General features: G+C 36.9%; 1 protein-coding gene across 3 annotated transcripts in view; it reads left to right on the top strand.

Annotated features, from left to right (window-relative positions):
• The window catches only part of KLHL4 (kelch like family member 4), a 137,301-nt gene that overhangs the window by 97,376 nt on the left and 13,104 nt on the right, over positions 1-26,821 (top strand). Inside the window, exons 7-10 of one of the 3 annotated variants that reach the window (XM_060408463.1) lie at positions 5,707-5,931; positions 9,564-9,726; positions 13,118-13,330; positions 19,873-23,187. In XM_060408463.1, the coding sequence (XP_060264446.1) occupies positions 5,707-5,931; positions 9,564-9,726; positions 13,118-13,330; positions 19,873-20,011 (740 nt within the window). In that variant the 3' untranslated portion in view covers positions 20,012-23,187. Of the gene's footprint in view, positions 1-5,706; positions 5,932-9,563; positions 9,727-13,117; positions 13,331-19,872; positions 23,188-26,821 lie in introns of those variants that run through there. The other 2 variants (XM_004022411.6, XM_012107510.5) reach the window with 2 other exon arrangements.

The following is a 26,821-nucleotide window of genomic DNA, read 5'->3' as shown; positions in this document are numbered from 1 at the left end:
ACTGTCAGTGGCAGAATTTCCCTCTTTTTTATCAGAATAATATTTCACTGTGTGTGTGTGTGTGTGACACACACAATGCAATATTATGCCAAAGAATGCTCAAAATACCGCACAATTGCACTCATCTCACACGCCAGTAAAGTAATGCTCAAAATTCTCCAAGCCAGGTTTCAGCAGTACGTGAACTATGAAGTTCCAGATGTTCAAGCTGGTTTTAGAAAAGGCAGAGGAACCAGAGATCAAATTGCCAACATCCGTTGGATCATGGAAAAAGCAAGAGAGTTCCAGAAAAACATCTATTTCTGCTTTATTGACTATGCCAAAGCCTTTGACTGTGTGGATCACAATAAACTGTGGAAAATTCTGAAAGAGATGGGAATACCAGACCACCTGACCTGCCTCTTGAGAAACCTATATGCAGGTCAGGAGGCAACAGTTAGAAGTGGACATGGAACAACAGACTGGTTCCAAATAGGAAAAGGAGTACGTCAAGGCTGTATATTGTTACCCTGCTTATTTAACTTCTATGCAGAGTACATCATGAGAAACGCTGGGCTGGAAGAAGCACAGGCTGGAATCAAGATTGCCGGGAGAAATATCAATAACCTCAGATATGCAGATGACACCACTCTTATGGCAGAAAGTGAAGAACTAAAAAGCCTCTTGATGAAAGTGATAGAGGAGAGTGAAAAAGTTGGCTTAAAGCTCAACAGTCAGAAAACGAAGATCATGGCATCTGGTCCCATCACTTCATGGGAAATAGATGGGGAAATAGTGGAAACAGTGTCAGAGTTTATTTTGGGGGGCTTCAAAATCACTGCAGATGGTGATTTCAGCCATGAAATTAAAAGACACTTACTCCTTGGAAGAAAAGTTATGACCAACCTAGATAGCATATTCAAAAGCAGAGACATTACTTTGCCAACAAAGGTCCATCTAGTCAAGGCTATGGTTTTTCCAGTCGTCATGTATGGATGTGAGAGTCGGACTGTGAAGAAAGCTGAGCACCGAAAAATTGATGCTTTTGAACTGTGGTGTTGGAGGAGACTCTTTAGAGTCCCTTGGACTGCAAGGAGATCCAACCAGTCCATTGTAAAGGAGATCAGTCCTGGGTGTTCTTTGGAAGGGATGATGCTAAAGCTGAAACTCCAATACTTTGGCCACCTCATGCAAAGAGTTGACTCATTGGAAAAGACTCTGATGCTGGGAGGGATTGAGGGCAGGAGGATAAAGGGACCACCAAGGATGAGATGGCTGGATGGCATCACTGACTCGATGGACATGAGTCTGAGTGAACTCTGGGAGATGGTGATGGACAGGGAGGCCTGGCATGCTGCGATTCATGGGGTCGCAAAAAAGTCGGACACGACTGAGCGACTGAACTCAACTGATAGCATCTTTTTCATCCATTTGTATGTTGATGACACTTGGGTTGCTTCCATGTCTTGAGTCTTGTGTATGGGTCTGTGAACATTGTATGCATATATAATTTTGATTTAGTGTCTTAGTTTTTTGAAATATATACCCCAATAGTGGGATTTCTGGATCCTATGATAGTTATATTTTTCGTTTTTGAGGAACCTTCATACCATTTTCCATAGTGGTTATACCGATTTATATTCCCAACAATAGCGTACAAGGGTTCCCTTTTATCCACATCCTCTCCATCATTTGTTATTTGGAAACTTTTTGATGATAGTCAACTGATAGGTGTGAAGTTATATCTCATTGTGTTTTTGATTACCTTTCTTTAATAATTAGCAATGCTAAGCATCTTTTCATTTGCCATTTAGCTATCTGTCTTCTTTAGAAAAATTTCTATTCAGTTCTTCTACCCATTTTTAATTTTTTTATATTGAATTGTATGAGCTATTTACATATTTTGAATATTGACCACTTGTATTTCACATCATTTGCAAACATTTTCTTCCATTCCATAGGATGCCTTTTCATTTTTTTGGTATTTTCATAATTAATTTTTTTCCTAATATTTTTCTAATTAAGCTTAATTAGACCCCCCCTTGTTTATTTTTTGCTTTTATTTATTTTGCCTTAGGAGATGGAACCAAAAAATATTGCTGTGATTTATGTCAAGTAGTGTTCTGCATTTTTTTCCTAGGAGTTTCATGGTATCAGATCTTACATTTAGGTCTTTAAACCATTTTGATTTTATTTTTGTATATGGTGTGAAGGAATATTCTTATCTCATTATTTTGTATGTAACTGTTTAGTTTTTTCAGCACCACTTGTTGAAGACTATCTTTTCTCCATTGTATATGCTTGCCTCCTTTGTCATAGATTAATTGACTGTATGTGGGGGCTTATTTCTGTACTTTCTATTCTGTAACATTGATCTTTGTATGTGTTTTGGTGCTAGTTCCATGCTGTTTTGCTCACTTTAGCTTTGTGGTATAGTCTGAAGTCTGGGACAGTGATACATCCAGCTTTGCTTTTTTTTTTTTTTTTTTCCACAAGATTGTGTTGGCAACTTGAGGTATTTTGTGACTCTTATGGCAGCATTTTTTTTTTTTGATTTGAGTATTTGCTTTGCAACCTAAGATCTTTTCAGGGAGAACTTACAGATTTATCATAAGTGGAAGGGATGAGGTCCTCCAAATTTGTTTTTTGACAGAAATAAGAGAATGACTTCTAATTTATTGCTGTCAATTTCCTGATAGATGACCAAAGACCATTTACAAATAAGCTTAAAGTGTTGATAACAAGATCAACAATTCAATTCTGGAATAAAAATAATGATTTTACAAAAGAATTGTTTTCAATAAGAATAGGGAAAATTTTCTGAAGCCATCATGTCTACCTTGAATACTTCTTAAAACATTTTTTCCCACAGTTCTGTCTCTTTACATTGATTTCTACCTATAGAACCATGTTGCCAAAACAATGAGGCAAGGATTTTGTAATTAAGAATTGGCTGTGTAGGAACTAAAATCAACTCACTTAAAATTTGCCAAATCATACATGGAAATGTTTTGACACCTTATAGAGAATGATACAAAAATCAAAGTTCTATGCTTCTGGAAAACTATTTTTTCTTTTGGTATGTGTAATTGGAAATTGGAAGACCATATAGGAGATATCTCAATTAATAATAAATCTGTATAACAGGAGTTTGCAACTACAATTATTTTCTAAAGATGTAGAGTAACTTCATAGAACTAGTGTTCTTCAGAAAATAACAAATACAGTAAAATGTTATAATAGATTTCAAGTCTAGCAACTTGATATTTTACTGCATTTTGTTGAATAGAAAGAACAGGCACAGAATTTAAAAGGTGTCTTGTTTGATATTAAATCAAAAGGGTACTAAGTGTAAAATGCAAAAATGGTTATCTATAATATTTGATTTTTAAAATGTCCACATAGCAGAGTGAGAAATGCGAAAATTTATGTTTATTTGTTTGATTTTTGTGTTTATTTGCTATTTTTATTTTTTCAGGTTCTTGTCTTTCACATTAACATTACACAAATGAATATATTACACAAGATGGTAATAATATGTATCTTCAACTCCTTCATAGCTTACAAAAATGAGTGAAATGCGAGCCTATAATCCCTTGACTCTGCTACCAGTTTGATATGGAAAAAAGTAAAGCCATCATTTTGAGACTCTTGAAATACCTAGTATATGAAAATATAAAAAGCTTTATGGGAAGTTACAGAAAACTACAATAATAGTAAATACGATTATTTGTGAATACTTGATCCTTGATTGGCATTTTGCAGACATCATTTCTAATCCTCATGGTAATGCTACAAGATAGATTTTTATTACCTTAATTTTGGAGATGAGGAAACTAAGGCTGTTAAGGTTAGATAGCCATGCCAAGGGCAAGCATCATAGAACTACTGGACAGGGAATTATTACTCAAATTTTATGTTCTTTGTTGCTATCTTGCCACTATTTTAGATGAAAGAGCAGCAACAACAAAACTGACCCCTCTCTTTGAGGGTCTTAGAATTGAAAAACCAGAGTGAGCACATAGGAGCAAAAGAGGAAAGAAAAGAAAAGGAAAAAAAAAACCTACATAAAGCAAAAATATTAAGGTGATAGCATTTATCTATGTAAATCAGTATTGCATTTAAAAACATACCAATTTACATTCTTAAAAATTTTTCTATATGTATGCCTTTTCTTACAATGTGTAGTTTTATTTATCTTTTTAAGATACTTGTTGAACTTTCACCGTTTGATATTTAGGAAATACAGTACTTCCTCAGTCTTTAATTTCCTTTTGACTCATACAATTAACTTGGAATTAGTTGCTAAATATAGATACCACACAAGTGGCTGGAATTAACTATAACCCCTACCGTGTATATTAAAAGAGTCATCAAAAAGTTGTAAGTATGATCACACAGTCAAAAATTTTAAATGGTTGAATGCTAAACTTCAGGCTTTTGTGCATGCCAGGTATTCACTAAATTTTCACTTACTAAAATAATGAATTCTGAGAGACAGTATAACAGGGAACAAATAAAAGCTAACATAGTGATTTTTAAGTTCATTTGAAAATAGATGGAGGAAACAACTAAATTAGATATATTCACAACTACAGGAACTATTGTTCTAAACAATACCAGAAAGTTTAGTTGATTTTGTTCACCCTTGAATAGATCATAAGTAAGAGCTGAATAGGAACTTTGAAATGAAGTAAGAAGCAATATTTGCAACGTTTTAAAGCAGAAAGTTGATAAACACAGAAAAAACTGCGAAGTGAGTCCCAAAGAAAAAGATTAGTTAAAAAAAGGAAAACGCTTTTTCAATCAAATACAGAGTTGCCATAATAAGCCAGCTAGATGATCTACATTTTGATTAGTAGGAAAATGGGCTAAAAACATTTCAGAATTAAAGATACAAAACTATCAGTCATATATGTTCATAGATGCAGATAAGAGATATAGAGTAAATTCATCTTTTATATTTTATTTAGTGTTTGGAAAAAATAACTTGGCTTTAAGCAGACTTCTACATCATTTTAATGTAAGTCTTCTATATATAGTTGATTAATGTAGCTTGGTATAATTTCCTACTTACTTCATCATTAATACCTTCATAATTTTAGTAATCAGTACAGCCTAGGTTTCAAGAAAATCTCTTCAAGAAAATTAGAGATACCAAGGGAACATTTCATGCAAAGATGGGCACAATAAAGGACAAAAATGTTATTATGTGAATCATGTGAATTAACACTGAAGGCCCATTTAAAAGAAATTTTCTTTTCTGTTCTTTTAGTCATTTGTGTTTTAAATAAACACACACATACAGACCAAATTGAGTAAAATAAAAGGGCATAAATTAGTATATTGAATGTTCATAGTTAAGTAAAACCATAATGAATGTGTAAACAGTAATACATTCCAAAGCAGTTTTTGTTGTAAAATGTGGTGTCTGGAACCTGTGTTAGTATTAACAGTAGCATATTATAGCCAAAGAAGTCATTATAAACATATAAACCATATATATTAAATAAACTGTTTTATTCTCACTTTTCCATTTGGATTCAGAAGTGGTGAAATATTATCCTTGCCTTGTCTTACAGGTTGGAGAATTATCTGGACTACTTATTTTAATTTGAACTGTAATCACTGAGTCTATACTATAAATATAGATACATAAATATAATATGAATGATGAAAACATTTTGCACAAGTAGTTTTTAGCATTGTTTACTATCCCTTTAACAGGTACCAGCACAATTGAAAAATATGACCTGCGGAACAACAGCTGGCTACATATTGGCACCATGAATGGGCGTAGGCTTCAGTTTGGAGTTGCTGTTATTGATAACAAACTGTATGTTGTGGGAGGAAGAGATGGTTTAAAAACTTTGAATACTGTGGAATGTTTTAATCCAGTTGGCAAAATCTGGACAGTGATGCCTCCCATGTCAACACACAGGCATGGTTTAGGTAAGAGCTTAATGTTCTATAGTTTCTAAAGACTGTACATTTACTAGAGCTTAAATAAGTGCATATCATTGAAATTTAGTCATACTCATATTCAAAACGTCTGAAAATTCTGAAAAGCTTAAATAAATGGTAAAAGCGTGTGAAAGTTTTTTCCTTGTTTCAGGTGTCATACTTGTTGTAACTGTACCTCCATTCCACTGGTATTTTAAAGGGGTCCCGCTTCAGGAAGGATAAAACCTTTTAGAAAGAATACATTGCTGAGGAGCATGCAACTACAAGTTTTCTTCTAAGGTCAGTTTAGAGAAAAGAACACTTGCTAACAGAGAGACAATGTGTTTCTAGTTACCAGTGTCCCTTCCCATAAGAATCAAATCTGTATCTAGGCAAAAGCCTTCGGATGCAGTTTGAAGGCAGGGCTATTTAGAAAAACCACTTTTGTTGAGAGTAGCCTTAATTTATACTTAAGTCAGAGGTTCCCAAGAAGCTTAAGAAGGAACAGAGACTTCTTGAACAGTGAAAAACTTTGATTCTCCTAATGGCTTGTCAAGGTCCACTTTTCTTAGTGCTAGACTCCGTATGTTTCAATACTACAGAGTTTGTTTTTTAAGAAAAGAATTATTGCATTGCTTTTAAAGAACCAAATTTTACACAGCTAAAGTGTGACATATCCAAGATGGGTGTTGTTTGCCCCAATATAACTGAAAATTATATCAAATGATAGACTATGTAATTATTCAGCTCAGTTCTGTATATGTGATTTTTTAGAAAACATATCTTACAGAGACACCGAAGCAAATTTTAAAACTCTTAATTGCTATTGCTAAAGAGATAGGAGAGGTAGTGTAGATGGCAAGCTGAGATGGTGAAGAAGGTGGCAGGAGGAACCAGTAACGTGAATTCCCAGAGCAGATGAGAAACAGAAAGGAGTTATTCATAGAATCCAATAGAAAAAATCAGATTGATTATATTCTTGCAGCCAAACATGGAGAAGCACTATACAGTCAGCCAAAACAAAACTGGGGGTATACTCTGGTTCAGATCATGAACTCGTTATTGCCAAATTCAGACTTAAATTGAAGAAAGTACGGAAAACCACTAGACCATTCAGGCATGACCTAAATCAAATCCCTTATGATTATACAGTGGAAGAGACAAATGTATTCAAGGTATTACATCTGATAGAGTGCCTGAAGAACAAAAGACAGAGGTTCATGACATTGTGCAGGAGGCAGGAATAAAGACAATCCCCAAGAAAGAGAAATGCAAAAAGGCAACATGGTTGTCTGAGGAAGCCTTACAAATAGCTATGAAAAGAAGAGATGGGAAAGGCAAAGGAGAAAAGGAAAGATATACCTATTTGGATGCAGAGTAGCAAAGAATAGCAAGGAAAGATAAGAAAGCCTCCCTCAGTAATCAATGCAAAGGAATAGAGGAAAACAATATAATGGGAAAGACTAGAGATCTCTTCAGGAAAATGAGAGATATCAAGTAGATGTTTCATGCAAAGATGGACTCAATAAAGGACAGAAATGGTATGGACTTAACAAGGGCAGAAGATATTAAGAAGAGGTGCCAAGAATACACAGAAGAACTACACAAAAAAAGATCTTTATGACCCAGATAATCATGGTGGTGTGATCACTCTTCTAGAGCCAGACATTCTGGAATGTGAAGTCAAGGGAGCCTTAGGAAGCATCAGTACGAACAAAGCTAGTGGAGTTGATGGAATTCCAGTTGAATTATTTCAAGTCCTAAAAGACAGTGGTGTGAAATGGCTGCAGTCAATATGCCAGCAAATTTGGAAAACCCAGCAGTGGCCACAGGACTGGAAAAGTTGGTTTTCATTCCAATCCCAAAGAAAGGAAATAACAAAGAATGCTCAAACTACCTCATAATTGCACTCATCTCACACTCTAATAAAGTAATGCTCAAAATTCTCCAAGCCAGGCTTCAACAATACATGAACCATGAACTTCCAGATGTTCAAGCTGGATTTAGAAAAGGCAGAGGAATCAGAGATCAAGTTGCCAACATCTGTTGGATCATAGAAAAAACAAAAGAGTTCCAGAAAAACATCTACTTCCACTTTATTGATTATGCCAGAGCCTTTGTGTGGATCACAATAATCTGTGGAAAATTCCTCAAGAGATAGGAATAGCAGACCATCTGACCTGCCTCCTGAGAAATCTATTTACAGGTTAAGAAGCAACAGTTAGAACTGGATATGGACAACAAACTGATTCCAAATTGGGAAAGGGGTATGACAAAGTTGTGTATTGTCATCCTGCTTATTGAACATATGCAGAGTACATCATGAGAAATGCTGAACTGTATGAAGCACAAGCTGGAATCAAGATTTACAGGAGAAATATCAATAACATCAGATATGCAGCTGACACCACCCTTATGGCAGAAAGCGAAGAAGAACTAAAGAGCCTCTTGATCAAAGTGAAAGAGGAGAGTGAAAAAGTTGGCTTAAAACTCAGTATTCAAAAAACTAAGATCATGGCATCTGGTCCCATCACTTCATGGCAAATAGATGGGGAAACAGTGGAAACAGTGACAGACTTTATTTTGGAGACCTCCAAAATCACCACAGATGGTGACTGCAGCCATGAAATGAAAAGATGCTTGCTCTTGGAAGAAAAGTTATGACCAACTTAGACAGCGAATTAAAAACCAGAAACATTACTTTGCCAACAAATGTCTGTTTAGTCAAAGCTATGGTTTTTCCAGTAGTCATGTATGATATAATTAAAGCTGAGCATGGAATAAATGATCCTTTTGAACTGTGGTATTGAAGAAGACTCCTGAGAGTCTCTTGGACAGCATGGAGATCCAACCAGTCCATCCTAAAGGAAATCAATCCTGAATATTCATTTGAAGGACTGATGCTGAAGCTGAAACTTCCAATACTTGGCCACCTGATTTGAACCACTAACACATCTGAAAAGACCCTGATTCTGGGAAAGATTTAAAGATGGGTGGAGAAGGGGACGACAGAGGATGAGATAGTTGGATGTCATCACCGACTCAATGAACATGAGTTTGAGTAAACTCCGGAGTTGGTGATGGACAGGGAGGCCTGGCTTGCTGCAGTCCATGGGGTTGCAAAGAGTTGGACGCGACTGAGCGACTGAACTGAATAGAACAAATTTCTAACTAAACTTCAAAAACCCCTGTCTACTGAGATGTCCTATGGGAATCATTTTTATCCCTTTAATAAAAATAAGTGATTAGAAAGATCTATCAGACTTAGCCAACAGTTCTAGTTTTTATCTAAGATTCAGTATCATATCTCATCTAACTTTTATATTTGAAAAATGACATTGAAACTGTGACAGAGAAAAATCATCTTCCCTTTTCTGTTAATTGCAAGAAATGGTGTGTTCATCTACTTTCTATGCCTTTAGCATTATAACCATGATACCCTTCCATGATATTTCCTAGGGTTAAAAGACCATATCTAGTTTTAGTTTCAAATCAAGATTGGCAAATTATTCATTAAATGGCTATTTACAAAACCATTAATAGATAAAAATCAAGTTTTTAAGTAGTCACTTCCTTATAAAATGAAATATCTACTATATATGCCCTACCTAGGTGAGCTCTCATGCTATTTTTTCCTTTAGGTGTAGCCACACTTGAAGGACCAATGTATGCTGTTGGTGGCCATGATGGATGGAGTTATCTAAATACTGTAGAAAGATGGGACCCTGAGGGACGTCAGTGGAATTATGTGGCCAGTATGTCAACTCCTAGAAGCACAGTTGGTGTAGTCACATTAAACAATAAGTGAGTAGAGCCAAACATGCATGCTTTTGCTCCCATTTCTTGTAGTACAGCACTTCAGTGATGTGATACACCTGCCAATAAGCATTCCCAGTGATGAGGACATCCTAGTAATGGATTGTAAAAGGCCTTTGTTGGAACTCTCCCTTCATTATGATGGAAAATATTTATCTAAAATGAATACCTAATTAAATATCCTGAGACCAGCAGTAACATTAATACCTGAGATCTATTTAGAAATGCTGAATCTTAACCCCAGCCCAGACCTTTTGAATCAGAATAGACATTTTAAGAAGATCCTCAAGTAACTTGTATTACACATTAAATTTGAGAAGCACTTTTGTAAGCAAAGCAGTTTCAATCTTACCCTCAAGAAACTACCATTTTTTGGTTATGACTTTTTCTTGACTTATCAAAACTTCAGTCTGTTTTTGTAATATGCCAAGTCTTTTTTTCTCTTTATAACTCACTCTCCTAAGTGTTCTAGAATTATAGCTAGTCCCATCTTTCTGAATCTTTTCTTCTTTCTGATCACTTTCCTATGAAGGAAAATAATATATTAACTTGCCTTAATTGCCTTAAACTTGCCTTACTTGCCTTAAACTTGATAATACTAGAGGTTTCTACAAGCTTGAATTATTCTTCTTGCAGGTAACTTGTAATTGTGTCCTTTCTGAAAAGGTATCTTTGGAGATAATGACAAGCATATAGGAGGAACTTGAATGATGAAAATTTAATACAGCAGGATGACAGTCTTGTGTGTCTGTATTGACTATTCATAAAGTCAGTATCTCATCATATAACTGGATTCAATAGAAATTTCAATGCAGATGTTTTTTAGCACCTTGTGCATAAAGTAAGTGGAGAAGGCAAAGGCAACCCACACCAGTACTCTTGCCTGGAAAATCCCATGGGTGGAGGAGCCTGGTAGGCTGCAGTCCATGGGGTTGTGAAGAGTCAGACACGACTGAGCGACTTCACTTTCACTTTTCACTTTCATGCATTGGAGAAAGAAATGGCAACCCACCCCAGTGTTCTTGCCTGGAGAATCCCAGGGATGGTGGAGCCTGGTGGGCTGCCGTCTGTGGGGTTGCACAGAGTCGGACACGACTGAAGAGACTTAGCAGCAGCAGCATAAAGTAAGAAGCGTCTGTGGTTAACAGGAAACCCAGACTTACAGTGTTTTAGGGTTTAAAATACTCCTAAATCTGATTATCTCTAGCCTAACCTGAATGATATCCAGTGACTCGGTAGTGATCTCCTACCTATTACAGAAGAGGTTGAAATAATTGAATTTAAATAATTTAATTTTGTCTTGCTAACTTGCTATTGTTCACAACTGAGCATGAAGGGCAGTAAACTATATGAAGGCATATAGTTTAATAAATGTTGATCTTCTCTATTGATTGGAATTAGCTTTAAATTAGACTAAAAATAATGTCAGAAAAACATCTATTTCTGCTTCATTGGCTACACAAAAGCCTTTGACTGTGTGGATCACAACAAAATGTAGACAGTTCTTAAAGAGATAAGAATACCAGACCACCTTACCTGCCTCCTGAGAAACCTGTATGCAAGTCAAGAAGCAACAGTTAGAACAGACATGGAACAATGAACTGGTTCAAAATTGAGAAAGGAGTATGTCAAGGCTGTGTATTGTCACCCTGCTTATTTGACTTCTGTGCAGAGTGAAGTGAAAGTTGTTCAGTCATGTCTGACTGTTTGTGACCCCATGGACTGTAGCCTGCCAGGCTCCTCTGTCCATAGAATTCTCCAGGCAATTCTACTGGAGTGGGTCTCCTGCATTGCAGAATGATTCTTACCAGCTGAGCTATCAGGAAAGGCCCCTCTGTACAGAGTATGTCATGCAAAATGCTGGGCTGGATGAATCACAAGCTGGAATCAATATTGCTGGGAGAAATATCAACAACCTCAGATGTGCAGATGATAGCACTCTAATGGAAGAAAGCAAACAGGAACTAAAGGGCCTCTTGATGAAGATGAAAGAGGAGAGTGAAAAAGCTGGCTTAAAACTCAGCATTTAAAGAATGAAGATTATGACATCTGATCCCATCACTTCATGGCAAATAGGTGAGGAAAAAATGGAAACAGTGACAAACTTCATTTTGGGGGGCTCCAAAGTCACTATGGATGGTGACTGCAGCCATGAAATTAAAAGAAACTTGCTCCTTGAAAGGAAAGCTATGACACAACTAGTCAGCATATTAAAAAACAGAGACATTTTGCTGACAAAGACCTGTATAGTCAAAGCTATGGTTTTTCCAGTAATCATATACGGTTGTGAGAGTTGGTGCATAAAAAAGGCTGAGTGCCAAAGAATTGATGCTTTTGAACTGTGGGCCTGGAGAAGAGAGTCCCTTGGACAGCAAGGAGATCCAACCGAGCCTAAAAGAAATCAACCCTGTATACTCATTGGAAGGACTGATGCTGAAGCTGAAACTCTAATACTTTGGCCACCTGATGTGAAGAGCCAACTCACTGGAAAAGACCCTGATCCTGGGAAAGATTGAAGGCAGGAGGAGAAGGGGATGACAGAGGAGGAGATGGTTGGATGGCATCAGTGACTCAATGAACATGAGTTTGAGTGGACTCCAGGAGATAGTGAAAGACAGGGAAGCCTGCTGTGCTACAGTCCATAGAGTCACAAAGAGTAGGCCACGAAGGAGTTGAACAACAATAACAAATTAAAAACACTGCTAATCCACCCGTGGCGGATTCATGTTGATGTATGGCAAAACCAATACAATATTGTAAAGTATTTAGCCTCCAATTAAAATAAATAAATTTATATTAAAAAATAAATACATACAAAAAATTGGCGTTTTAAAACTTATGAGAGAAATGTTATAGATAATACATCTTCCTAGGGAAAAAATCTGTTTTTTAGGTTTTATCCTATTCCCCTTAGTTATTTGTTAAATTAATATTTTCTTAGTTACAAATGTTTCTTACACTAAATAAAGTAGTTCAGTAAAGCAATAGAGAGTCTAATGCTAGGCAATTAAATCTAGCTAAAATTGTAAGGTTCCTGGATTGGGGTTTTGGAAAGATCGTACCATCTTTAAAAATGTTCAGCTTTATTGTGGTTTAGTAGACAAATACTACCAATGCTTTTATCTCTTTCCTTTCTTTGTAGTTCATTTCCCATATAAACCTTTAATCTATTATATCAAAGAAACTTTCAAAAAAAATTATGAAGCAGGTAGGTTTAGGGTAAGGTAGACTTTAACAAATGCCTTCACAAATTCAGGCCTTTCGCTATAAAATCTTGAGGGAGTAGAATACACAGTCCAATGCTGTGTGCAGTGTATTTTCACTTTCATTCTATGCACAAATATATACACATATACACATACTTCTGTCTTTATTCTAGGCTATATGCTATTGGTGGACGTGATGGAAGTTCCTGCCTCAAATCTATGGAATATTTTGACCCACACACTAACAGGTGGAGTCTGTGTGCTCCAATGTCCAAAAGACGTGGAGGTGTAGGAGTTGCAACATACAATGGATTCTTATATGTGGTTGGGGGTCATGATGCCCCTGCTTCTAACCATTGCTCCAGACTTTCTGCCTGTGTTGAACGGTAAAATATTTCTATTTATTCATTATTTATTTGGTTATTTGTTTTTTTTCAGAAATGAGAAGGATTTTTAAGCTGCCAAAATGTAGTCTTCCAAATAAGTGTTAATCCTTTCAGAGGTTTAATTCTTTTAAAAATTTTATCCTTACTCCTAGACTCAAAATATTTTGAAGAAATCTTGCATATGCATTCCAGATTCATCATTAGAAGTGTATGAAAAGAATACGTTGTTTTATCATTTAAAAGTCACTCTATAAAATGAGACAGAAGTAAGAATAAATATATTTTTATTACAAGCTATATCACTCAACTATTCACTGGCTCAAATCACAACTTTACTGTTTCAAAAACTGAATCAGTTCTCAAAGGATAAAGGCTTCAGTTCAGTTCAGTCGCTCAGTCGTGTCCGACTCTTTGCAACCCCATGAATTGCAGCACGCCAGGCCTCCCTGTTCATCACCAACTCTAAGGCTCATCACTGCAAAATAAACAGAAAAAAATCCCAAAGAGAGGTGTTTATGATGTTCTGAACAATGACTGTATTGCATTAAGTATTTAATTTCTCACAGGTAGATTCTTTGAATGGGAGACATTAATCTGGATGAACAAAGTGTGCTACATTTTTTGTCAGTCATGTTACTTTGTAGCTTTACCACTCAGGTTCTATTCCTAAATTGGGAAGATCCTCTAGATAAGGGAATGGCTATCCACCCCAGTATTCTTGCCTGGAAAACTCCATGGACAAAGGAGACTGGCAGGCTACAGTCCACTGGATCACAAAATCAGACACGATTGAGCAACTAACATTTTCACTTTTCCCTTTCAAGATAGACTGCATGCACACACACACTATATATGTGTGTGTGTGTGTGTGTATATATATATATATGTATATGTGTGTATATATATATATGTATATGTATAAAGTGAAGTGAAGTCACTCAGTAGTGTTTGACTCTTTGTGACCCCATGGACTGTAGCCTACCATGCTCCTCTGTCCATGAGGTTTTCCAGATAAGAGTACTGGAGTGGGTTGGCATTTCTTTCTCCAGAGGATCTTCCTGACCCAGGGATCAAACCCGGGTCTCCCGCATTGGAGGCAGATGCTTTAACCTCCAGGGAAGCACCACCAGGGAAGTCCTATATATATGTATATATACACACAAACATAGCAGTTGATAATAGCCTAAGTCCAAGTGACAAATTTACAGTCAGTTAAGTTATCAGAGTTCAGAAGACAGATCAGTATGGATGGCATCTGTCAAGAGAAATTCATGAACCAGGTAGAATGTGTAATTTGTAGGCATAAAAAAGAATGGAGGGAGTTTCAGGTCTAGGAAAAAACACAACCCAAACCATGAAAGCAAAGGAGAAAGCTTCATAGTTATGAGCAGAGACTTTAGACTTAAAGGTAGAGCAAATTGGAAGAGCAATTAAAAACTCAATTATGTACCAGATTTTTGATAGCCAAAAATGTCAGGATGAAAACTTTTGGATTTTATCTCACAGACAAAAGGATTTTAAGTTTGGGAGAAATGGAATATTACCAAGAAAAATAGTTTGGATAAAATTGATTTAACAGTCATATATAGGATAAAATGTAGGCAGAAAAGACTAAAGGAAAGCATACAAATACTATTATTTTTCTTCTGAAAGGCATAATTGATAGTGCTAATACCTTGTTTCTTACAGGGAATAATTGATCTTTGGTAGTTTTTTTTTTCCCCCTAAGTTTAATCCTAAATGATTGGCTACCTGCTACTCAGTGTATATCTGGAACGCTTTTTAAGAGATTGGTTCCTAACAGATGCAAACAAACTTTAAGAATTATGCAAAACATAAAGAAGGTCAATTACGGTCTCAAATGTATAATACAGTTCAGTCACTCAGCCATGTACCACTCTTTGCGACCCCATGGACTGCAGCATGCCAGGCTTCCCTGTCCATCACCAACTCCTGGAGCTTGCTCAACCTCAGGTCCACGGAGTTGGTGATGCCATCCAACCATCTTATCCTCTGTTGTCCCCTTCTCCTCCTACCTTCAATCTTTCCCAGCATTAGGGTCTTTTCCAATGAGTCAGTTCTTCACATCAGGTGGCCAAAGTATTGGATATTATAGTTAAATATATGTGGGCTTTCCTGGTGGCTCAGAAGGTAAAGCGTCTGCCTGCAATGTGGGAGACCTGGGTTTGATCCCTGGGTCGGGAACATCCCCTGGAGAAGGAAATGGCAACCCACTGGAGTACTCTTGCCTGGAAAATTCCACGGATAGAGGAGCCTGTTAGGCTACAGTTCATGGTATCGCAAAGAGTTGGACACAACTGAGCGACTCAAATGAGTCAGTTCTTCACATCAGGTGGCCAAAGTATTGGATATTATACTTAGATATATGTAAAAGTGAGCTTTTCCATATCAGTTTTCTGCAGAGTTAGTAAAGTAATAATTGATCACCTGTTCATTATGCCAGATTATTTTTTAGTGTGGCAAAATATATATAACATAAAATTTATCATTTTAAGCATTTTTAAGTGCACAGTTCAGTGTCATTAAGTACATTCACATTGTTGTGAAACATTATCATCATCCACCTCCAAAACTTTTTTCACTTCCTCAGATTGAAACTATATCCTCATTAAACAATAAATCCCCATTCCTTCCTCACCTCAGTCCCTGGCAACCACCATTTTACTTTTTGTTTCTATGAATTTCATAATTCTAGGTACCTAATAAAAGTGGAGTCATAAATAATCCTTTTGTGTCTGGCTTATTTTACTGAGCCTTAAAATTCTTCAAGTTTCATAGAAGTTATAATGTTTATCTGAATTTCCTTTCCTTTTGAAAGCTGAAAAATATTACATTATATGTACAAACCACATCATTTTGTTTATCCACTCATTCATCAGTTTACAATTGGGGTTGCTTTACTTTTTGACTACTATGAACAATGCTGCTAGAATATAGGTGTACAGATATCTGTCTGAACCTCTGCTTTCAGTTCTTTTGGGTATACATAGAACTAGAGTTTCTTTATCATAATTTCTATTTTTAAATGTGTAAGGAACCTCCATACTGTTTTCCATTGAAGCTGCACCATTTTATATTCCCGCCAGCAAAGCAAAAGGAATTCAATTTCTGTACATCTTCACCAACACTGATTCGTTTTTCATAGCTATCCCAATGGATTTGAAGTGGTATCTCTTTGTGTTTGTGATTTGGGTTTCTCTATTGGTTAGCTTTGTTGAGCATCTTAATGTGTGCTATTAGTCACTTGTACATTTTCTTTATAGAAATGTCTATTGCAGTTCTTTGCCCATTTTTATTTGGGTTGTTTGTCTTTTTGCTGTTGAGTTATAGGAGTTCTTTATATATTCTGTATATTAACTTCTTGTCAGATATGTGATTTGCACATCATTGCTTTCATTGCATGGGTTGCTTTTGCACTCTGATAATAGCACCCTTTGATGTGCAAATGTTTTTAATATTGAATCCAATTTTTCTTCATAGTTTGTGCTTTTGGGGTCATATCCAAAAGATCTTTGCCAAATTAAATGTCATAAAACATTTCCCCTATGTTTTCTTTTCTTTTTTTTTTTTTTACTTTATTTTACTTTACAATACTATATTGGTTTTGCCATACATTGACATGAATCCACCACGGGTGTACATGCGAAAACATGTGTACATGTTTTCTTATAAGAGTTCCATAGTTCTAGCTCTTGTGTTCAGGCATTTGATCCATTTGAATTAATTTTTGTATATGGAGTAAGGAAAAATACAACTTCATTATTTTACAGGTGGATATCCATTTTTCCTATGAATATTTGTTGAAAAGACTGTCCTTTCCTCATTGAATGGTCTTGGCCTCATTTGCAAAAATTATTTTACCATGTATGTGAGGGTATATTTCTGTCTCTGTATTCTATATCTGTATTCTATGTATTCTATATCTGCCACTATGCCAGTACCACACTCTATTATTGTAGCTTTCTAGTAAGTTTTGAAATCAAGAAGTATTAAACCTCAATCTTTGTTCATCTTTTTTCAAAATTATTTTGGATGCTCTGGATCCCCAACATTCAATATAGGTTTATAATGGATATCTCTATTCCTGCAAAAAAAGTTTCCGGGGTTTTCATAAACATTGCATAGATTCTATAGATCACTTTGGTGATATTGACATCTTAATAATATTGTGTCTGCTAATCCAGGAACATGAGATGTCTTTCTACCTCATGATATCTTCTTTAATTTCTTCTTTTCCAGTGTGTTTGCATTTTATTTCTCTATGTTGAATAGAAGTGGTGAAAATTCCTATTATTGTCTAGTTCTTGATCTCAGAGAGAAAGCCTTCAGTCTTTCCTCATGGAGTATGATAGATCTGGGTTTTTTATATCTGGCCTTTATTATGTTAAGTTGGTTTTATTCTGTTCCTACTTTGGTTACTGTTTTTATCATTAAAAAATGATTGAAAGTATTTTGTCACATGCTTTTTGTGCATTAGGTGAGAGAATATGTGTTTTTTCCCTCTTCATTCTGCTAGTGTAGAGTATTCAGTTCAGTTCAGTTTAGTCCAGTGGCTCAGTCGTGTCTGACCCTTTGTGACCCCATGGACTGAACCACGCCAGGCTTCCCTGTCCATCACCAACTCCAGGAGCTTGCTCAAACTCAGGTCCATCGAGTTGGTGATGCCATCCAACCATCTCATACTCTGTTGTCCCCTTGTCCTCTTGCCTTCAATCTTTCACAGCATTAGGATCTTTTGCAATGAGTCAACTCTTCATATGAGGTGGCCAAAGTACTGGAGTTTCAGCATTAGCATCATTCCTTCCAAAGAAATCCCAGGGCTGATCTCCTTCAGAATGGACTGGTTGGATCCCCTTACAGTCCAAGGGACTCTCAAGAGTCTTCTCCAACACCACAGTTCAAAAGCATCAATTCTTCAGCGCTCAGCTTTCTTCACAGTCCAACTCTCACATCCATACATGACTACTGGAAAAGCCATAGCTTTGACTAGACGGACCTTTGTTGACAAAGCAATGTCTCTGCTTTTCAATATGCTGTCTAGGTTGGTCATAACTTTTCTTCCAAGGAGTAAGCGTCTTTTAATTTCATGGCTGCAGTCACCATCTGCAGTGATTTTGGAGCCCCCAAAAATAAAGTCTCTTGCTATTTCCATTGTTTCCCAATCTATTTGCCATGAAGTGATAGGGCCAGATGCCATGATCTTAGTGTTTTTTGAACGTAGAGTTTTAAGCCAACGTTTTCACTCTCCTCTTTCACTTTCATCAAGAAGCTCTTTAGTTCTTCAATTTCTGCCCTAAGGGTGATGTCAGCTGCCTATCTGAGATTATTGATACTTCTTCAGGCAGTCTTGATTCCAGCTGGTGCTTCATCCAACCTGGCATTTTGCATGATGTACTCTGCATAGAAGTTAAGTAAGCAGGGTGACAATATACAGCCTTGATGTACTCTTTTCCCAATTTGGAACCAGGCCCTTGTTCCATGTCCAGTTCTAACTGCTGCTTCTTGATCTGCATACCAATTTCTCAGGAGGCAAGTAAGGTGGTCTGGTATTCCCATCTCTTGAAGAATTTTCCACAGTATGTTGTAATCTACACAGTCAAAGGCTTTGGTGTAGTCAATAAAGCAGAAGTAGATGTTTTTCTGAAACTTTCTTGCTTTTTCTATGATCCAATGGATGTTGGCAATTTAATCTCTCATTCTTCTGGCTTTTCCAAAACCAGCTTGACTATCTGGAAGTTCTTGGTTCATGTATAGTATGTAGTGTATTACTTGGGTTGATTTTTGTATTATAACCCATTGTTTCATTCCAGGAAGAAATCCCACTTTATTATGATATATAATCATATCAATAATCTGATGAATTCAATTTGCTAGTATTATGTTGAAAAGAGTCCCTTGGACTGCAAGGAGATCCAACCAGTCCATTCTGAAGGAGATCAACCCTGGGATTTCTTTGGAAGGAATGATGCTAAAGCTGAAACTCCAGTACTTTGGGCACCTCATGCAAAGAGTTGACTCACTGGAAAAAACTCTGATCCTGGGAGGGATTGGGGGCAGGAGGAGAAGGGGACGACTGAGGACGAGATGGCTGGATGGCATCACGGACTCAATGGACGTGAGTCTGAGTGAACTCTGGGAGATGGTGATGGACAGGGAGGCCTGGCGTGCTGCAATTCATGGGGTCTCAAAGAGTTGGACATGACTGAGAGACTGAACTGAACTGAACTGAACTGTTTGCATTTAGTGTTTATTAGGAATATTGGTGTGTAGTTTTCTTATAGTGTCTTTGTGTGGCATTGGTATGAATGAAATGCTGACCTTACAGAATGAGTTTAGATGTGTTACTTCTTCAATATTTTGAAAGATTTTGAGAAGGATTAGTGTTAATTCTAAATATATGAGAAAATTCACCAGTGACGCCATCTGACCTTTGTCTTTTCTTTGTTGTGAGATTTTTCATCAGTATGAACTGCACAAATCCACTTATGTGGATTTTTTTTTTCAATAAATATGTACTACAGTACTACCGGGCTCAATGAAGCACAGGCTGGAATCAAGATTGCCGGGAGAAGTATCAACAACCTCAGATATGCAGATGGCATCATCCTTTTGCCAGAAAGTGAAGAGGTACTAAAGAGCCTGTTAATGAAGGTGAAATAGGAATGTGAAAAATCTGGCTTAAAACTCAACATTCAAAAAACTAAGATCATGGCATCTGGTCCTACCAGTTCATGGCAAACAGATGGTCAAACAATGGAAACAGTGAGAGACTTTCATTTTCTTGGACTCCAAAATCACTGCAGATGGTGACTGCAACTATGAAATTAAAAGTCACTTGCTCCTTGGTAGAAAAGTTATGACATGCTTATTAAAAAGGCATATGACATGGCATATTAAAAAGCAGAGGTATCACTTTGCCAACAAAGGTCTGTATAGTCAATGCTATGATTTTTCCAACAGTGAACTCTGAGGGATGGTGATGAACAGGGAGGCCTGGCATGCTGCGACTCATCGGGTCGCAAAGAGTCGGACATGACTGAGCGACTGAACTGAACTGAACTGATGTATGGGTGTGAGTGCTGGACCATATAGAAGGCTAAGCACTGAAGAATTGATGCTTTCAAACTGTTGTGCTGGAGAAGACTCTTGAGAGTCCCATGGACTGCAAGGAGAACAAACCAGTCAATCCTACTTGAATATTCATTGGAAGGACTGATGATGAACCTGAAGCTTCAATGCTTTGGCCACCTGATGTGAAGCACCAACTCATTGGAAAAGACCCTGATGCTGGGAAAGATTGAAGGCAGGAAGAGAAGCGGACAGCAGAGGAAAAGATTGTTGGATGGCATCACTGACTCAATGGACATGACTTTGAACAAGGTCCAGGAAATGGTGAAGGACTGCGAAGCCTGGCATGCTGCATTCCATGGTATGGCAAAAAGTCAGACATGACTGAGCAACTGAAAAACAACAGTACTATAGTAAATACATGCTACAATCTATAGTTGGTTGAATCCACTGATACAGAACCATGGATATGGAGGGATGACTGTAAAGTTATACACAAACTTTCAACTGTACAGGGATCCTCTATCACTCACACTGTTCAAGGATCAACTGTAATTTGTTAGGAAACTTGATTTCCTTACAATTATAGGTCTATCATGGTTTAATCTTGATGAGTTGTGAGTTTCTAGAAATGTGTCCATTTTATCAAGGTTAATCAAATTGTTAGTGAACAATTTTTCATAGTACTTTTATCATCTTCTCTTTTTCATAAAAGCAGTATTAATTTCCACTTCATTTTATTTTTATGTGTTTTGTCCTTTTCTCAAACTCAATTACCTAAAGGTTTATCAATTTTTATATTTTGCAGAACTAACTCTTGATTTCATTGTTTTTTTTCTATTGTTTTTCTATTCTGTGTATTACTTATCTATGCTATAACTTCTATTATTTCCTACCTTGTGCTAACTTTGGGTTTAGTTACTCTTCCTTTTCAAGGTGTAAAATCAGGTTTTTGATTTGAAATTTTTTCCCTTTTACAGTTATAGACTCGTATCAATGTTTTCTTTGCATTTCATAAGACACTTGTGAGTCATGTTTTCATTTTCACTTGCTTCAAGATATTTTCTAATTTCCCTTATAATGTATTCTTTGACTTGTTGTTTAAGTGTGTATTCTCTATGTGTGGACATATCACTTTTCCTTCTGTTGTTGATATAGAGTTTCATTCCACTGTGAAAAGACTGCATGTTTTCAGTCTTTTAAATTTATTAAGACTTGTTTTATGGCCTAAAATATGTTTTATCTTGGATAATGTTTCTTGCTTGCTCATGAAAAATGTGTCTTCTGAGTTTTAGGGGAGTAGGTCCAATTGGCCTATAATTGTTCATCTTTCATGTACTTACTGATCTTCTGTCTGGTTTATTCTATTCATTATTGTAAGTGGGGAATTGAATTCTACTAGTACTATAGAACCATATCTTCTTGATCTTCCCCACCTCCTCTTCCTCCCTTTCTTCTTCTCTTTCTGTTTCCACTTCTTCTCCTAGAATGCATATATTAACTCACTTGATGTCATCTCAGAATGCCCTTAGACTTTGTTCACTTTTCTTCATTCTTTTTGCTCCTCAAACTTGATCATTTTCAAAAGACTTGTCTTCAAGTTCACTTATTCTTCCTTCTGCTTGCTCAAGTCTCCATTTAAACCTTCTAGTAAGGTTTTAAATTCAGTCATTTCATCTTTCAGCTCCAGAATTTCTATTTTTTCTTCTTTATAAGTTATTTCCTCTGTTGACATTCTTATTTTGTTCATTTATCGTTTTCCTGTTTCCTTAATTCTTTGCCTGTTTTTCTTTTTTCTTTTTGAGAATATATGACAGTTCTGTTAATATCTTTCTCTAGTAAGACAGATGCCTATGTTTCTAACAAAAATGGCTCTGGAGGTTTACTTTGTTCTTTTGAGTAACTTTCATTTTCCTATTTATTTGTATGCTTTGGGATATTTGTTGAAAACTGGACATTTTGAAATATCCTTCCCAGTCCTTGCAGATTGGCTCCATACATAGGAAAACTGTCACTAATTAATCACTAATTATGTTCTGTGCTTGAGATCAACCTAGCATTAAGACTTGAGGTCTTCTCAGAACTTTACTTTTTTCCTGGGTATGTGTGTGATTCTCTGTATACATGGCTGCTTTTAAATGCCTTACTTTTCTTAAGAGTCTTGGCCCTGCTGTCTTTCAGGGCTTTAGCTTTCTATTGGAGCAATCAGTAGTTTTGCAGTATCAGTCATCTCTCTTTTCAGTTGTCAGTGCATCTGTAATCTCCCCGCAAATTTCACAAACTATGTGCACTACTTCTCATGGCTTTTCCTAGCCTGATACCTGAGCTATGCCACATTAGACTATCTGAGCTCTAAGCTAGGTAACACAGAAAATAACCTCTTTGTGAACAATTGAGACATGTTAGATTGTAGATTAGCTCTGCTCTTCTCTCTCTGATTCAGGAAAAGGAACTGAAGGAACTGGTGCTGAACTACTGCTTTCTCCAATCCATACCATGTCTTTCTAGGAGGGAGTGGGGTAACAGCAAGTAAGAATTTCACAAAATTGCCTACTTCTTTTTCTTAAATGAGCATGGAACTTATTGCTTTGGAGCTTGACTGATTTCCAGAACTGCTACAAAGTTATCTGAGCCAGTTTCTGTTGGTTTATTCAATAATTTTTTGTGTGCTAGAATAAGATACTAGAACTTCCTAGCCTACTCTCTTGCTGGTATTACTCCCTAGTTATTTAACATTGAAAACAAAATAAAAAAACACATGAAAATCACCTTGAGTTGTTTGTATATTTAAAAAGTAGAGCTGAACTTGTTCTGCCCTTTATATAAATGTCCAGAAGCACAATAATGAAATTATATGTAATTACAAATGGAAAGGACCTTGAAAATCTAGTATATTCTTGTCATCTTACAGAAGTGGAAGTTGAAACCCTGTATGGTTAACTGACAAATAGTGGCTAAAGGATTTTTTTTTTTCATATAAGTGAAGTTTGTAAAAGATTGGAAACCAGTCATATTTGACTTTCCAATTTATTATAAAACCAAAAGTTCACTATAGTACACTCAGTACTATTGATAGGATTAAACGTGAATATTTCCTGTTTTATTGATACAGAATTTCATTGTGTATACCAAATTCTACGCATTTACTCAGCACTTGTGTATCTATACTTGATGGGAATCATGTTTCACTTTTAGAAAGGCCAAAGGAATATGGTACATGCAAGACTTGTTAAAGTTCACTGTAAGAAGTTGAGAAAATTATAGATTTTATTGAAGTTTTAAATTGCCTAGATAATTTATTGATGCTTTCTAGAGAACACAAAAAATTACAGAGAGCACACAATTCACAAAAGATTAGACCCACCTGTCTGTGAATGTATATATACTCTCAACTCATATTTGTATTCAGAAAAGTAAGTGTAATAGGAAAACGTACACAGAACACTCTTTGACATAAATCATTGCAAGATCCTCTATGACCCACCTCCTATAATAATGGAAATAAAAACAAAAGTAAATAAATGGGACCTAATTAAGCTTAAAAGCTTTTGCACAACAAAGGAAACCAAAAATGAGATGAAAAAAAACAGTCCTCAGAATGGGAGAAATTAATTGCAAATGTTCATGTTATTCATGATGTTCTCAACGCAAGAATACTGAAGTGGTATGCCATTCCCTTCTCCAGTGGACCACATTTGTCAGAATTCTCCACCATGACCCGTCTGTCTTGGGTGGCCCTACAAGGCATGGCTCATAGTTTCATTGAGTTAGACAGGCTGTGGTCCATGTGATCAGATTGGTTATTTTACTGTGACTGTGGTTTTCATTCTGTCTGCCCTCTGATGGAGAAGGATAACAGGCTTATGATAGCTTCCTGATGGGAGAGACTGACTGGGGGGAAACTGGGTCTTGTTCTGATGGGTGGGGCCATACTCAGTAAATCTTTAATCCAATTATCTGTTGATGGGTGGGGCTGTGTTCCCTCCCCATTGTTTGACTTGAGACCAAACTATGGTGGAGGTAATGAAGGTAATGGCGACCTTCTTCAAAGGGTCCCATACAGGTACTGCTGCACGCAGTGCCTCCAATCCTGCAGCAGGCCACTGCTGAACAGTATGAAAAGGCAAAAAGATACAATACTGAAAGATGAACTCCACAGGAGGGTAGGTGGAGATCAGTGGAGAAATGACTTGCGAAAGAATGAAGATATGGAGGAAAAAAAAAAAAAAGCACAGAGTTGTGGATGTGACTGGTGATGGCAGTAAAGTCCAATGTTGTAACGAGCAATACTGCATAGTTAGTTAGTTAAAGTTGCTCAGTCGTGTCCGACTCTTTGAGATCCCACGGACTGTAGCCCACCAGGCTCCTCCATCCATGGGATTCTCCAGGCAAGAATACTGGAGTGTGTTGCCATTTCCTTCTCCAGAGGATCTTCCTGATCCAGGGATTGAACCCAGGTCTCCTGCATTAGAGGCAGACACTTTAACCTCTGAGCCACCAGGGAAGCCTAATACTGCATAGGAACACAGAATGTTAGGTCCATGAATCAAGGCAAATTTGAAGTGGTCAAACAGGAGATGGCAGAGTGAACATCGACATTTTAGGAATCAGCAAACTAAAATGGACGGGAATGTGTGAATTTAACTCAGATGACCATTATATCTACTACTGTGGGCAGGAATTCCTTAGAAGAAATGGAGTAGCCATCATGATCAACAAAAGAGTCTGAAATATAGTACTTGGATGCAGTCTCAAAAACGACAGAGTAATCTACGTTTGTTTCCAAGGCAAACCATACAATATCACAGTAATCCAAGTCTATTCCCCGACCAGTAATGCTGAAGTTAAATGATTGTCTAGAACTAACACTCAAGAAAGATGTCCTTTTCAATATAAGATGCTAGTATGCAAAAGTAGGTAGTCAAGAGATACTTGGAATAACAGGCAAATTTGGCCTTGGAGTACAAAACGAAGCAGGTCAAAGGCTAATAGAGTTTTCCCAAAAGAATGCACTGATCATAGCAAACACCCTAATCCAACAACACAAGAGCAGACTCTACACATGGACATCACCAGATGGTGAATACCAAAATCATATTGATTATATTCTCTGCAGCCAAAGATGGAGAAGGTCTATACAGTCAGAAAAATCAAGACTGGGAGCTGACCGTGGCTCAGATCATGAACTTCTTTTTGCCAAATACAGACTTCAGTTGACTAAAGTAGGGGAAACCACTAGACCTTTCAGGCATGATCTAAATAAAATCCTTACAATTATACAGTGGAAGTGGCAAATAGATTCCAGGGATTAGATCTGATAGATACAGTGCCTGAAGAACTATGAATGGAGGTTCATGACATTGTACATGAGACAGTGATAAAGATCATCCCTCCCAAAAAGAAATACAAAAAGGCAAAATGGTTGTTCAAGGAGGCCTTATGCCGGGGTCCAGCCCCCGCAGGATCCAGGGAAACCCAAAGGAGAAACAGCGTCAGCGATTGATTTAGAGAGAGAAGGAAAGAATGTTATAGATAAGAAATAGAGGAGAGAAAGAGGCTGATATTTCTTGGTTTACATAGAAAGCCAATAAAACTCCGAGACAAGAAGTTTGCCCTGTTCATGGAGGCCACAGGTGCTCTCCCGGTCTCCCGAGGGAGTGAAGATGCAGAACATCTTCCCGTTCAGGTCTTAGAAACCCGGGCAGATAAGTGAATGCAGGGAGCCCTCATGCTCCTAGGGATCAGCCTGAAAAAGAGAGGGAGAGGGAGAGAGAGAGAGAGAAAGAAAGAGAGAGAGAAGAAAAAACACGGGGTGACCAAGCTTCTGCGAGGCCCAAAAGCTTTATTTTTCAAAAGGTACTTTTATACCTTGCCTTATACATAGAGGGAAATGAAAGATGCAAGGTCATACAGAGTCAGCCCAAACATTCCAGCAGTTTTGCCCTTATCGAAACCAGGATTTTTCTGCATACCTTTCCCACAAATGATGTTGTGTACAGTATGTTCTGGCCTTGGAGGCCTGTGAACATTTTATGACCCTCTTTTGATAAAGGCTGCTCAACCAGAAAACTTATTTTCCCTCAAAGTGTTTTTTCTTTATATTTTTAATCTATGTCAGCCTCAGAAAATGCCAAAGAGTTACGTTTTTCACAGAGCAAAGGTACAGTGAGTTACAAGAAAGAAACAATTAGCTCAAAAGTCTGATATGTTTAAATTCAAGGCTACACTTGTTTTTCTTGCATTCTCACTATGTTAACTAATGCATTCCCAGGTGCACAGTGGATAAGAGATATGGAAACTTAGCAACAAGCATTGGCCCAATAATGAAATCCTACATCAGCACTACTCTAATAACTTTTAACTCTTTCAAAGGCTCTATGTTTTAGGCTTTCTGTGCCTCTC

The sequence above is a fragment of the Ovis aries genome, chromosome X (assembly GCF_016772045.2).
Source record: "Ovis aries strain OAR_USU_Benz2616 breed Rambouillet chromosome X, ARS-UI_Ramb_v3.0, whole genome shotgun sequence".
NCBI classification, from domain to species: domain Eukaryota; kingdom Metazoa; phylum Chordata; class Mammalia; order Artiodactyla; family Bovidae; genus Ovis; species Ovis aries.
Note: the sequence above shows the minus strand (reverse complement) of the source record. Positions and strands in the feature narration are given on the sequence as shown.